The sequence below is a fragment of the Protopterus annectens genome, chromosome 17.part0, assembly GCF_019279795.1.
Source record: "Protopterus annectens isolate FY-2018-M chromosome 17.part0, PAN1.0, whole genome shotgun sequence".
NCBI lineage: Eukaryota > Metazoa > Chordata > Ceratodontiformes > Protopteridae > Protopterus > Protopterus annectens.
Window position 1 is genome coordinate 531,079,627 of NC_056751.1, and position 15,656 is coordinate 531,095,282.

Genomic DNA, 15,656 nt, shown 5'->3' on the forward strand with positions numbered 1-15,656 from the left:
TTTCTTCCCACATTATTTACTTCCCTGGACCCCTGTCTAGAAGGGTAACTGACGTGATCCCCGGGGTGAATCTCCTTTCTCCCATCCAATCGTCAAGGTTCCTTTTGAAGAGGGTCAAAGAGGTGCTCTGCTTGACATGTATGGGCAGTCTATTCCAGAGCCTGGGGAGTCTCTGAGTCAGGAACCTATTCCTCCAGCATGTTTCGTTTATTGTGATGACAAGGTTTAGATCCCTGGAGCATGTGGCTCTGAGGAATTGGGATTTCTTTAAGTGTAGCATGTCCAACAGCTCTGGGTTTGACATGGCCTTGTATGTTAAGCAGAGATCACCTCTGAGTAGACGATATGCGACAAGTACAGCTGGAGTTTTTTAAGGCGATCAGCGTAGGGCATCTGCTTTAGGCCTGTGATTCTTTTAGTGAGGTATTTCTGCGGCCTTTCCAGTTGTTGCAGATGTCTTGAGAGGTACACACCAAACAGGGCATTGTATTCTATAATGGGACTGATAAGGGATGAGTACAGTGGGACAATGACCTCCTTTTTTCTGGACGAAAAGCCCTTAGTGATGAGGTGGCCACAAAGAAGGATTTCCTGACTGTTGTGGCGATGTGGTTATCAAAGGTGAGACCACTGTCCTCCTGTGTCCCTAAGTCTCTTATCACACTTTTGGTATTTAGTGTACTGCCACATATGTGGTAATTCATGGGTACATGTTTTTTCCCAAAGGGGATAACTACACATTTCTTGGCATTGAGCTTGAGCCCATGGCTCTGGCACCAAGCATCTATTTCTGTAAGGCCCTTTTGTAGAGCATCCACATCATTCGGGGATTCAATAATGGCTCCCAGTTTGCATCTGCGAACTTTGTTAGCCAGAGTCCCTTAGTGTTGGCCTGTACTTCAGAGAATTAGATGCCAAGCAAGAGCTGTCCCAAGACTGAACCCTGAGGTACTCCACTTGTCACTTGTTTGGAGCTGGATTTGGAGTCGGCTACCTTTACAGTGTGGGTTCTGTCAATAAGCCAGTTGGCAATCCATCAAGTGACGTAGGGATTAATGCCCAGCTTAGTAAGTCTATCTATGATTCCAGAGTGGAGCATGGTGTCAACGGCCTTGGCGAGGTCCAGATAGGCTGTGTGGACCACCTTACCCTCATCCACGGCTCTGGAGACTGATTCAAAGAAGTCAATCAGGTTCAGGAGATAAGATCGGCCCTTCACAAACCCAAACTGGGTGGTGTCCAGTGTTTGAAGGTTGACATTGTCTTTGTTTATAAGTTCCATGATAATACATAGCATGGCCTTGCAGATCAGGCTCATCAGATTGATGGAGCAGTAGTTACAGGCATCCAAGGTGGATCCTCCCTTGTGGAGTGGGATAACTGTATCTGTGCGCCACTCAGTGGGCATGAAGCCTGAGGTGAGGCTATGATTAAACATGACACTTAGGTGAGGGGCCAGTTCATTTTGTAGTTCATGTAATACACAGCCCAGGATGTCATCTGGTCCCATGGATGCTGTATTCTTAGCTTTGGAGAGTACGTTTTTTTACCTATGTGGCTGTTATTACCAGAATTTGGCAATCTTCCGGTATTGAGATGGGCCGTTTAGGGGGTGGGGGGGTGAAGTTGGCACTGACTTGATCTGCCAGGATATTGACAATATCCTTGGGATCAGTATATTTAATGCCATTCTGTTGTAGCTCAGAGCAGATCTGAGCACTGCCATTTAGATTCTTGACATAGTTATAGAATGCCTTGTGGCTGTCTTTGGAATCTTTGGCAATTTTATTTTCGTAAATAGCTTTGGAGGATTTTATGAGGGATCTCAGCTTCTTACTGAGGCTGGTAAGGGAAATTTTTGCATCCTGGGATGTTCCTCTTTTCTGCAACAGTTTCTTTCTTTTGTTGTAAAGTTTGTTTATGACGGGACCACCAGATTGGCTTCCTTTTTTTGGAGCAAAGCATCTTGGTTCTATTTGGGATGGCACGATTCATACATGAGTGGATGTGCTCATACAGTGCCATAGTGTAGGATTACAGCAGTTGAACTTTCAGTTCCCATTTGCATGGGTGTCATGAAGTTTGCCACTTTTGACTTGAGTAGCATGAAGTTGGCTTTGGAGAAGTTTTTTACAGAGGTTTCCTTACTGGGGGATGGGGGTGGGATGTAGATGTTAAGGGTGATTAGCTTATGGTCAGACCTGACCAACGAAGGGGTGATCATCGGTGTGGAGGATTGATTTCCCATGTTGGTAAGAACCAGGTCTAGGATATTGGAGCCCCTGGTGGGACTATGGATTAGTTGATCCAGGGCATTGGAATTTATGAATTCCAAGAACCATTGGTGTTGGTACGCGAGTAGTTTTCCCAGTTAATGGCAGGGTAGTTGAAATCAGCCAGTATTAGGGTGTTTGGTTGTATCTTAATATTCTTCAGTATGTTTAGAAAGGTGTAGTGAGAATCTTGGGACATGGTGGGGGATCTGTAGCAAGCTACAATCTGGATTGCAGTCTTACCTAGTGTTAGTTGCACCTGGATAATTTCAGATGCATTGTGTTGGGGCAACTAGCCTGGTGGTGTGAATATCCTTGGTGAATATGGACACTCCTCCACCTTTAGTGTTTCGGTCCTGGTTTGGTGGCTGAAAAGTGTGTTAAGAGTTGTAGCCTAGTATTGCAGGGGTGCTCTCTGGAGCCTTGAACTAGGTCTCAGTTACTGCACAGATATCAATGTTCTCTATTTTTAGGAGTGACTCAAGAGAGTGCATTTTGAGGTTTAGACTTCTAGCACTGAGTAGCATTACCTTCAGAATTTGCATGCTTGTACCTGTTATGTTGGTGGTTTTGTCCTTTGAACTTTGCCTAAAAAAGGCACTATAGGGGTGGTAAGAGCCTTAGCCAGTAACCTGAATCCTAAAGGCGACAAGTGCAGATCATCTCTGACAAAGCATTGTGGTCTGTCAATCATGTCATCCCAGGCAGACAGATACTGGATCCCCTTTGAATGACACCAGAAGCTTAGCCAATTGTTCTCTTCTAACAACAGTTTTACAACATACCATTGAAACAAGAGTAAAATTTAATAGATCAATGGCATGCAGACAGCCTTTCAGCATGGACAAGGGGGTCACTCTTCCTCTTAATGGAGAAATATGGGTGAAAGAAGTGGAATGATGCTTGAGGAATATGAAGTTTTAAATTTCCCAGGTGCCACAAAGTGATGATACACACATACGACTATACCATATTTATGCACAGCTGCAGCACATTGTTATTACTGTTAAACTGAAACTCATGTCATATGTCACTGCCAGAAGGCAAATGCATAAGCAACAGTAGAACCCTGTAATTGCATACATCAAGTGAAATTAGACTTCTGTTATTAAACTGGAGGAACCTGTAAAAGGAACTACAAACAGGTAGGCTGCATTATGGTCTGCATGACCTTCAATAATAAATGATTATATTCATCCAGTCTTTTCCAGTAACATCTGCATCAGTGATGCAACATGTAGCAGTCTCAGTAGTGCAACAGGTAGCATACCCGACTGTGCAATAGGATGTGGTTCATTTCCCATCCCAGGGAGATAAATTACTAACACTGCAGTGCAATTTAAGGGGAGTGTGTCGTTTTTCAGATCAGACGTTAAACAGTGGCCCCATCTGCCTGAGTTGGTTGTAGCACAGATGGATGTAAAAGATCCAGTAGCACCTACTGAAAAGAGTAGGGGAAGTTTCTCGATGCCCTGGCCAAATTTACGCTAGTAGTATAAATACCACCTCAAGTCTCCCACAAAAATGAGGCCACCAGCCTAATGGGACTAACCCAGTCAACAAAGAATAAATAAAATAAATAAATAACATGAGTAAAAACATGTAGATCTGGGTTTTCCTTGTACGCCAGTCTAAGTTAAATCCAGTGTATCTGCATTTATCTAAAAAAAAACAACATCTAGGAGGGACGTAGACTGCATGTGAGTGGGAGGAGACAGAGGGACACTGGGATGGAAGTGAGATTACCCTGCCATGAAATTTCTGTTGTCATAATAAGAATGTATTATGTATAAAAAAGATCTTACAAGACTGTTTAAGGAAGACCACCAGTGCAAATAATGACATTGTAGTCATCTTATAAAAATATACATTTCTTGTAGTGAACCCGAATGAAAGCCTGTAGTAAGCAAGAGTGAATTTTAACTCTGGCAGTAATGTAGTGCATTGAAGAAGGTACAACAAGCATGCTAAGCCAGCAGTCATCATGGTGTAGAAAAACACACAACAGGCAGACTTAACCAGCATCCACCAGATTGCTGAACAAGGACCAGCAAGCAAAAAAAAAAAAAAGGGCAAAATAAACAATGCATCTTTATGACGGTAGAGATACTGTAGCAGCACATCCATCAGGTTTACAGGCTGTACAGACCAATATCCTTTAGCTACAAGGCTTGCATAAAGCTGCAGCTATATACAGCTATACATCAGAGTCTCAAGCACTGCATACATCTCAAAAGGGCATGAATTGCATACATGTACTCTGTACAGCTACATTCTACAGTTACATGCACTGCATACAACTATACTGCAGGTTCACAATGCCATAGCCCTCACTCAGACATTCACTGTGTACAGCTACATCTAAAAGGGGCATTGGCATTGCACTGCACACTGCTAAATCCCACAAGTGTCATGCACCACACGCACACACATGCACACACACAAACACACACACACACAAACACACACACACACACACACACACACACACACACACACATATACACACATGTGTCATGCACCACGCTCGCACACACACACACACACACACACACACACACACACACACACACACACACACACAGCTATATCCTGCAAATGGCATACACCATGTACAGCTACAGCTGACAGAGGCATACGCTGTGTACAGCTACATCTCATAAGTTAACATAGTATGTAGGACTAGATGCCTCATGTATGCAGTACAAACTGCTATATTCCACATGGGCATAGGCTGAGTACAGCTGCATCCCATTGATACACATACTACACATACTATACACTGCTAGATTCAAAAGTGGCATGCACTGCATACATCTATTATCCCGTGGGTCCATGAGCTGTACTCTGCTATATCCATGGTGTAGGCACAGTACTAAACTACATCCCACTTGGGCATGCACTGTGTACAGCTACATCCCACAGGGCCATGTATTGTGTACAGCTATATCCTGAAGGGGCATGCACTGTGTACAGCTATATCCCACAGGGTATCACTATGTACAGCTATAACCAACAGGGTCATGCACTGCATACACCTATATCCCACAGGGGCATGCTCTGTGCACAGCTTTATCCCACAGGGGCATGCAATATGTACAGCTACATCTCATAGGAGCATGCACTGTGAACAGCTACAGCCCACAGAGTCATGCACAGTGTACAGCTATATCACACATGGGCATGCACAATGTACAGCTACATCCCACAAGGCCATTTACTGTGCATAGCTATATCCCACAGAGGCATGCACTATATACAGCCACATCCCACAGGACCATGCACTGTGTACAGCTATATCCAGCAGGATCGTGCATTGTGTACAGCTACATCCCACAGGACCATGTACTGTGTCCAGCTACATCTCACAGGGCCATGCACTAAGTACAGCTATATCCCACAAGGGCATGAACTATGTATAGCTACATCCCACATGGGCAAGCACTGTGGACAGCTACAACCCACAGGGGCATGCATTATGTACAGCTACAGCCCACAGGGGCATACACTATGGACAGCTACACCCTACAGGGGCATTCAATCCAGACAGCTATAACCCACATGGGCATGCAGTGTGGACAGCTACATCCCATAGGGACATGCATTGTTTACAGCTACATCCCACAGGGGCATGCACTGTGTACAGCTATATCCCACACCTATATGTACTATACACCACTGCATTCAAAAGCGGAAAGTACTGTATACAGCTACATCCCATGGATACATGTGCTATATACTGAAATATTTCACAGGGGCAGGCACAGTGTATAGCTACATCTCACAAGTGCAAGTAGTGCATATTCTTACATCCCAAAAGTACATGCACTGTACATTGCTACTTCCCATACGTTAATGTACTGTACAAAGATATATCCCAACGAGGTATGGGTTGAATACAGTGGCATACCACATGGAAAGGTATTGTACACAACTAATTTCCATATAATGATTCACTACATGCAGCTAAATCACACTCAGATATGCAGTATGTACAGTTACATTTCACAATAATATGTGCTGTGTACACCTGCATGCAGCAATAGCATACAGTGTGTACAGGGACATCTTACAAGGATATGTATAATGTAGAGCTACATCCCACAGAAGTGTGTAGTGTGTATAGCTACATCCCACAAGGGTATGCACTGTGTACAGCTATATTTAAAAGGTAAACGTACTACATACAATTATATTCCACAGGGGATGCACTGTGTAAACAACAGTGACATCTCAGGGTCAGTGCCTGTGTACAGCTATATCCTACAGGAACATTAACTGTATGCAACTACATTCCCCAGAAGCCTGCACTGTATACAGCTAAATAAAGTAGGTGCATGCACCACATTAAGCTACACCCCACAGAAGCATGTGTCATAAAAAATGTTCTAAAGAGGTGTGTACTACGTACAGTTACATCTCATATAGCCATGAGCTGTGTGGACATGCAGCCTACAATTCATGCTACACTCCTTGGGACATGAATTATACACAGCTACACCCCACAGGTGGATACATTCTTTACAGCTATACCTCTTGTGGACATTAACTGTAAACTGTCACATCCTAGAGATGGGTGTACTGTGTATATCTACATCCATCATAAGCATGTACTGCATACTGTTACATTCCACCCCAGCATGTAGCTCATACGGCTATGTCTCATAGGTTCATGCAGCTACAACTACCAATTGCAAGCAATGTGTAGATGAAAAAAAAGAGAGAAAACAATACAATTCAAGGGGTGCCACCCTTTATGCAGAAGCTTGTTTTGTGGAGAACCATGATGGTTTCAGCTTTGTTCAAGAACATGGTAACATTACAAATCTGCTGCATGCTATGAAAAAGTGACAGCAAGTAGTGGTAATGGATCTGCCAGCATTTGTGGTTGTTTCAGTCATGTCCCAATGTGTGGTAGGCCAACTTTAGACTTTGTAGGAGACTTCAGCTGGAGGAACTGGAAGTACAGACAAACAGATCATAACTTCAGGTACCTTCCTGATAATGCATGCTTATTTCTGCCTTCATGGATGCCTTAACACACTTCACCACTCACTCCATGCATCCCACATGTGGCCAGTGCATCTCTGGGCTCAGAGCTGTGGGTGTGGGTAGCTACATACTGTGTGATGGATTTGTGTTCTCTGTGTAACATCTCTGTCACACTCTGACCTTTACTCCAGCCTTAGACTTGCTGGAGCATGCCCAGTAGTCCCTTCAGTTGCTATTCCTCTCATAGGGGTACAGATCCCCTTACTATTCATCTTCAGGTTATTGCAGTACAGCAGTCATCTCTGTGTTTCCACTACTGCTCCTGATCATTGGTTTTGGCTTATCTACCTCCCCGCCCCGCTAAAGCTTTGTTATCCTTGCTATATGTTTGTTGTAGGCTGTTATGTATTGTTCCTTGTACTCTATACTATGCTTACATGCTTCCCACTCTGGATAGTCTAAATGTACTTTCTGTAATACACATGTACTGTGCATGAGTTCTATATACAACATCCTCAGGAGTTTACAGATGTGTGGTTTAGTGCAGGTAGGAGTTGTTTTCACAGTTTACCTTACTTGGGTTGCCTTTCTTAAATACACTCTTGCTTACAGATTCATGGATTCTTAGGTAAGTATTAGGCTAGCTGCCCTGTGATCCATTTTGAGCTTAGCAAAATTCCCATTTGGTGCTTTAAGTAACCTATCCCATTTGGTGTTAGACTGGCCTTAACCATCCCACTGTCAATAATTATATATCACAGTAGTGAGAATAACTGGGCTCATACCACAGATGACTTGAGGTGAAGCATGCATGAGATAAAGCAATTAGGACCTTCCTCTGTCCATTAATAATACAGGGGGCAGTCCTCTGTGAGATATAGCTGTCACTCCGAACCATTCTGTTGATGCTGCAGAAGCGGGATAGATTCCTAGCCCGAGTACTTCTGATATGCGAAGCTGAGAGATGCCGTGGTTTGTCTCCACATACCAGTTAAGTTCTTTGTGTTCTACTACAAGTGCTCAAGTCCCAGGCACTTGGAAATCACTGTCTCGAAGCCAGGGACTCAAGTGTCTTTTAGCTCGTGTAAGCTGCTACTCACACTCAAACTCAATTACGGCATGCAAGCAGCTACCACACCTACTCAAATACATTATTTGAGTTGGGCAAGGTAAGTGTGGCAACCATGGGGATGGAGTAGAGAAGAATTATGGTTTAGGGTGCAGGACTGGACTTTTTGGGTTCAGGAGGAGGTGGAGAGTTTTAGGTTCAGAGAGTGGGAAGGGAGTTTTAGGTTTAAAGAATGGGAAAGGAGTTTTACGATTAACAGGTGGGACAGGAATTTTAGGGTTAGAAAGTGGGAAAGGAAATTTTAGGTTTAAGGAGCTGGAAGTGAATTTTAGATTTAGGGAGTGGGAAGGGAGTTTCAGGGTTAGGAAATGATCGGTAGAATTTAGAGTTACGGAGTGGGAAGGAAGTCTTTCTTTTAGGAAGTGAGGACTGGGGTTAGTAACTTGGTGGGAGTTTTAGGGTTGGAGTTAGGATGCTGGTAAGGCTAAAAAGTGATATAGGGTCAGGTGCTGGGAGGGCTAAGTAGTTAAGAGAGATTGTTCTATTGGGAGTTTTGAGCACTTGCATTTTTGAGCAAGTGGCAGCAAGCGTGTTGTGAGCTTCTATCATGCAAGTACTTGTTGTAGGACCCAGTCTTTGTTTGCAGTCCACTTTGTTTTTGGAGGCATCACTCTCAGTGCAATATGGTTACTTTTCCCATAGTTCATCGGGGTTGATATACTTTTAATCCAATACCTTTGAACACAGGCTTGGCTACAAATATTCAGCTTTGAGACTAAAGCCTCTAAGGAGTTAAAAACAAGAAGAATTAAGTTGAGAAATCACTAAGCACAGCGAAAGTCTGGCAAGTCAAAGTTATGGAAAACTGTTAACAGGCAAACTAACAAATGGAAAGAGGGCAGCTGCTGTGAAAAGGGTGATAGCATATGCATGACAGAATTAGCCGTATAAGTAAAAGCAGATGTTGGCATGGACAGGTGGTCTGTGAGACTATACATTACAGAGTAATGGCCGGAAAATGGACATTTTGTTATATTCCTAATAACAGCATGGTGAAATTCTGCACATCAGCAACCATGGTCTAACTCATTAAAGTGAATTAACCCAAAGAAAATCAATCAGGGCTAAATTACACACAAAATATTATTCATTAAATGAAACTGCTGTTAAATATTATTCTTAAGCAGAGCCAGTACACCTGCTTTTTATTTTTCACTCTTGACACCAACACATTTTCAGCTTTTCATGTCAGACTCCAACGACCAGTGTTAGGATTATAAGCGTTTAAACCTGGAGCAATATAATAAGCCTGTCACTGTTTGTATCTACACACTAAATTTACTCAGAATGTTCAAGAATTGTTTGTAAAACTATACATCATGTTATGCTTATTATTTAAAATGCTGAATATTTAAAAGCGAACTGTTTAAGATACAGAAGACAGGGGCAGTCATACAAATACGTACAGTGTCAAGATTTCTTTGGAAGGGCTTCATCAGCAACTAAAAATGTATTAACGGAGTGCACTTATTATTATGTAGGATTAAAGCAAAATCTTCACCAGCCTAATTTAAGTTACATCTGACAGAGGTTTGAGGGCCGATCCAGTGGCTATTGGGAATGCAAGCTGCTTTTCCAGCAAACCATATATGATAAATACATTAAAAAAAGTTTATGGAACACAGTGCAAAAGGCTGAAGCTCTAAAGAACTAAACAAGAGTTTCAAATTTAATACCCTTTACCCTTAAGTGAAGTCTCTCCAATGTAGCAGAAAAGTAAATGTTAAACTAAAAACTGTAAAATACACCATATTAAAGAAAGTTAAAAGAATAAGAATATAAAATCACTTCAAAATACAGAACATGTCCTTGTTTTATAGCAGTTTTTTTGAGGGGGGGCAACAGCCATAGCCAAAGTGGGGTCTGTCTAGCTGATCATCAGAATTTGACCATTTAGGACTCAAAAGCTGTTTTCCCTTACATTTTAGGGCCTTGTTTATGAAAGAGAAGCATGGTCTGAAATTCTGTTCTGTGTTATTCAGAATCAGTTTGGCATACTAATTTTTCTGAATTCTCAAATGAGTCAAGTTTATTTTTTAAAACACAAATGGTGTACAATGATTTTCCTTTAATAGATTTTTTTTCTTTAGCTGTTATTACTTAGTAGTTTGCATATTATCTGATTTCTTTCTTTCTTTCTGATTTTTTTTTTTTGACACGGTATTCCTTAAATGATTAATCTGCCTCATGGTTAAATGGCGTGGAGTTTTTTTATTATTAGAATACCATTCAGTTTGCAACTAATTATGAAAGCATTTTGTTTTGTGGCTTACATACTGCTGTGCAAGAAAACAATCATGTCATTAAACTCATATTTTTTTCTTTCTTAGAACACCCACTGAAATCATCTTGCATAAAGAAGAACTCCATGCTTTATGACCTGTATCAGAAGTCTTTTCACTCCTACCAAGCCATCTGACCCAGCAGCTGTGAACCACAGTGTTCGCTTAATGTTCACTTCTGGCAGCACGCAGGGTTCTCCTCTGTCTTGGGTAATTAATTTTTTAACATGTCTCTTGAAAAATGAAGCTTAATGGTCCTGCATATGAATGGGTTTTAAGCACCCCAGGAATCTCCTTCTGTAGCTAACATCTAAAACATTGTATAGTGACAGGCTGTGCTGTGCAAAACATGGTATCCATCATTAATTATGACTTACATATGTACATTCTATGCCAATCTCATTTAGTGCTGTCACTGTAGTAACATTTTTTCTTGATCTGTTTTTTTTTCATAGACATACAAGAGCTGTTTCACAATATGAACATCATTACAGCGCTTATCCACCTAAACTGTTATCACTGTTCCACTGTCTGGCAGTATGAGCATAGGATTAATGCTTTGAGTAGTTAACGAGCTGCTTCTTGCAGTCAAGGCATCAGGGTTTGATTCCTTCTCCCTCTATTAACCTTCTGTGTCAGTGTGACTCTTGTTTGTGCTCTGACATCACAAGTGGGTACTCCAGGGTCATTCCTGTAAAAGGGCACTGCTATCCGATGAGCTTACCTAGTTAACAAATAAACTAAATAAAAATGACCGTTTCTTAATATTACTTATTTACTTATAATTTTATTTTTGCTACTGTTTTAAGAGTTAGCAGCCTGCAGCATGTAGAGGTTTTAAAGTAAAGAGTTTTCTCCTCAAATTTGTTTTGTGTTTATTTTGTATTGTGATTACATGTAAGATGTGGTAGTAGAAAACAACTTCTGTTTATAATGTGCTCCAATTATTAAAGAAATATACATAAAGGTTTCCCTTCGTCTCTTCCACTAAGTCTGGCTCACTTCCCACCAGAGAAGTGACATCTCAAGTCCCAGTAACCAGTTTCTAATGTTAAAATCTACTCTGTCTTCGGTCACTATGCTTTGTCTTGTAGGCAGTGAGCCCATAAGATCACTTAATGTCTCAATTTGACACTGAGAACAGTCCAGTCACACTAGTGCCCACCCATTCATGTAGTAGTTACTAATGAACACTGTTCCTGGACATGGCTTCAGGGATGAATGCCATTAACCTTTGTAATGCAAAACATTTTCAGAGCATGATCTCAAAATATTCAGTGGTATGACTAAAACAATTCCGAGAACATTTTGAAAATATGAGTAATGGACATTCACACAACTGTATATGACAAAACTGTCATTTTTTTCTAGGACTTCCTTGATGGAAAACTTTGTTTCCTGTTGTACTACAATTAGGAAACGTGTTTTTGCCAAGTGCTGTTTGTCCGACTTACAACAGTACAATGACATTACCTCTGAAAGCTACTTTCCACAAACACGTGGTGTTGCTCTTTCCCCACTGCTGTACAACCATGGAGTTGGTGTATGGGAGGATCTCTTCCCACATAAGGGGAGCAGGCAGACTTTGCAAAAAAAAGTTTGACATTGTATTCATTTTCAGTGATTTTTTTTTTTTCTGTCATGTAATACACATTTCATATTCTTAATGTTGCTAACATTCTCAACATGTAGAAGGCAGGCACATTTGGAGTTCAGAGCTTGAAACAGACAAGAAACAAATTTCATACTAGGAATGAGATTAGCATTTTCAGTTCCGGTAGGATTAGAATCCCTAATTCAAATGAAGCAACAATTTAATAGTTATCGTGGAGGTAGAGTGCTCCACTCATGTCAAGACTGAAATGGCCACACAAATGTGAGACCTCTCCACAAGGTTGTCTTGAGGAGACTGGCTCATATAAACAATGTTTTGCCATTTAAGTAGGAACAGAAAACATGCATTTTGTAAGAATAAAGACAGGTAAAGACAGCCATTCAGCAACTTTTAATAAAAACCTCGGCTACTATGTTCACATAGGCAGCAAAATGACATCACCATACTGAAATACAATGTGCAGTAATTATGACAGTCTTGTACTTACAAAGAAAAACAGGTTGAAGATGAAAAGGAAATACTTTGTAACACTAAGACATCTTTTGCTTGCCATCTTCTTATTGTTCCTGCAAAATAAATAAATAAACAAATAAATAAATAAGTATAAATATGACTCAAGCTATGAGTGTTATTTACAAAATCTTAATTGATTCATTTTCAACAGCTATTATAGATCCTTTGCTAGAATAAGTTTTTACAAGACCAGCGCGTCACTTGACATAAAATGTATGCATAAATTATTCAATAATTTATAAAGTATTTTCTGTGTGTTTCATTGCTGTCAGGTGACATGTGAAAAGCACTGCTATTAACAAATCATACAGGGCCTATTTATAAATATAAAACATATCCAAGCAAACCAGGTACTAATACGTGCTTGCACTCCTTGTACTGTTTTCTTAAGGTAAAACTAGTAGGAAGATAAGCAGCATATTTGCTTCATAACTATGTCATTGCACCACAATGTAGCCACCTTCCCTATTCCAAACAGCCTGACTTATTCATCACACTGGCTTACACACTTACTGAGCACATTGTGTACATATTGTACATGACTGCAATTGTCTTCTGTCTTTACAAATTACACCACGTATTATTAACTTCAACTCTTTGTACTGAATTCATATTTCCATCACTTGTTCTTACTTATTTCCACAAGCAATGTGAATTTGTCCTGCAAATGCTAACACTTTAAAAAAAAATGTTGCCTTTTCTTTTATTGCATTAGGTTTGTACTCCCAGTCTGAGTTTAAAAACAGAAACTTAAAAAAAAAAAAAACTCTGATTGCTACCGCACTTAAATATAAATATATAAATACATACATACATACATACATACATATATAAGTAAAACAATAAGTCAAAAGTAAGTATGTGTTTTAGTAAGTGCTAAGTGGAGATACCTGATTTATAGTACTGTATACTATCTCACAGCATATTTCATTAATTTACTAATTTTTTTTTTTTTTATTTAATTATGACAGCTGAGATAAAATCATTTTTATTTCATTGAGCTTTACGCTACAGCTATGTAATGCAAAGCAACAGCCTTCTATATCACATTCAGGATAATATTTAATTTGTCTCAACTAAGAAGTAAATATGTAAGCTGCTAGTACTTTGTTGTTGCCTGTCTACCCATTTACATATTTACCCCACTACAGAAACCAGTAATGAATCTACAAAGTAAGCATCTTGTGCTATTTGTTTCTGCAACAGAGCCAGGAGTTTATTTTTTCTTCACAGATTACAATACTTAAAGAGGATAATATGGGTTGTACTATGACCAAAGTATTATTATCATATGAGAGTGTCACACCACAGTGCGAAAAGATTTGTATGCAAATATGAAAGTATTTGAAAGAAGACTGAAGGAAAATGAGCAGGGGCATAAAAACTACGGGTAGGTCACCACTAATGAGTAGCAGCAAGGGAAAATAAAGGTCATCATGCAGTAATAAGGCTGACAAAAGTGGGAGCAGAGACTGGCCAAATCAGTAGCAGCAGCACAGAAAGAAAAAGTGTAGGTGGGAGAGTAACTAAACTGTAAAACAGAAGAGTAACGTAGATAAGATAGAGAAGAGAATGTCGCTAAGCAAAGGGTTGCAGAGGAAAAGGCTGTCTATCAGAACAACACAATGAAGCTGGAAGTGCCCTGGCCCATGAGGACTACTTCTAAGTCAGACATATTACCAACAATAACAGGCTACAGACACTACAGAATGCCTTTTTAATCCAGCTGATGGGTAGGAAGAGTGACACCAACATCATGTACTGCTGCAAACTGTGTACTGGAGTAGTAAGGATAGGAGACGGGACCACAATCTAAGGTTTTAGATTAGATTTAGTCACTCCTCTCTCAAGATTCACTGAAGACTGGAGATATATGTATGTCTCCCAAATATGCAACAAACTCTAAAAGATTTAGGATATTTGCTTGGAAGTGTTTATATAGGTATTTTTATATCCCCAAGTAGACTCCAAAGAATTTTTCCTCAGGTAGACAGCAAATATTGGAGATATGATGGGGAAGAAAGAGATAATTGAGAACATATTTTTGGGAGTGCAATGAGTGTAATGAGTTGGCAGACTTTAAAGACCCTTTGCAGACTACTCTGTCAGAGATAGTGGGTGAGCAAATTTGTGTAGGTAAGGAAATTATATTTTGAGCCATGATACAGAATCATAATTGTCTAGACACAGTAAGGCCTTGCTGAGTCTAATTATGGTGGCTGTCAAAAAAAAAAGCAATAACTAAAAACTGGAAAGCAAAGTCTAAACCAACTGCACTAGAAGTATTGACTATAGAAACAGAGATAAAACAGCTGGAACTGGGATCTTTAGAAAAGGTTTCGGAAACAATACATGCAGCGGAGGAATGATATTTTAAAGAAGACAGGATGTGAATGAGCTATGTAATGTCTGACTGACAATAACTGGAGAGAGTATAAGTGATGTATAATGTTTGCAACTAAATTTATTTCAATATGGTTTGTTTTCATTTATATAAATTTATGATAGCCTATGTCATATGTGATAATTTAATAAAGATGTTTCTTGTCTGAAGATTTACTTAAGATTGACCTCTTTATAAACTAATGTATATATTGTAGATTGCACACTGCTTGATTGTACATTGCACTGCGCTTGGTCACTGAAATGTATACACATTTTTCTTATCTAATTAGTCTGACATAATCTATTATTGCTTACATTTCTGTATTTGTTATTTGTGAAATATTTTATATTTTACCTGGGCTGAGCATGAAATTGTTCAATATTAATGAGTGTACTACCCTGGTTGTTGTTGTGTCTTTCGGCTTTTCCCCGGTTAGGGGTTGCCACAGCAGAACTCCGGTCCGCTA

General features: G+C 40.1%; 1 protein-coding gene across 1 annotated transcript in view; it reads right to left on the bottom strand.

The window, feature by feature from the left end:
* Window positions 1-15,656, bottom strand: part of LOC122791655 (leukocyte antigen CD37-like) — a 748,166-nt gene that overhangs the window by 444,689 nt on the left and 287,821 nt on the right. The window contains exon 2 of the mRNA XM_044059471.1: window positions 12,779-12,857. Coding sequence (XP_043915406.1) covers window positions 12,779-12,844 — 66 coding nt within the window. The 5' untranslated portion in view covers window positions 12,845-12,857. The remainder of the gene's footprint in view (window positions 1-12,778; window positions 12,858-15,656) is intronic.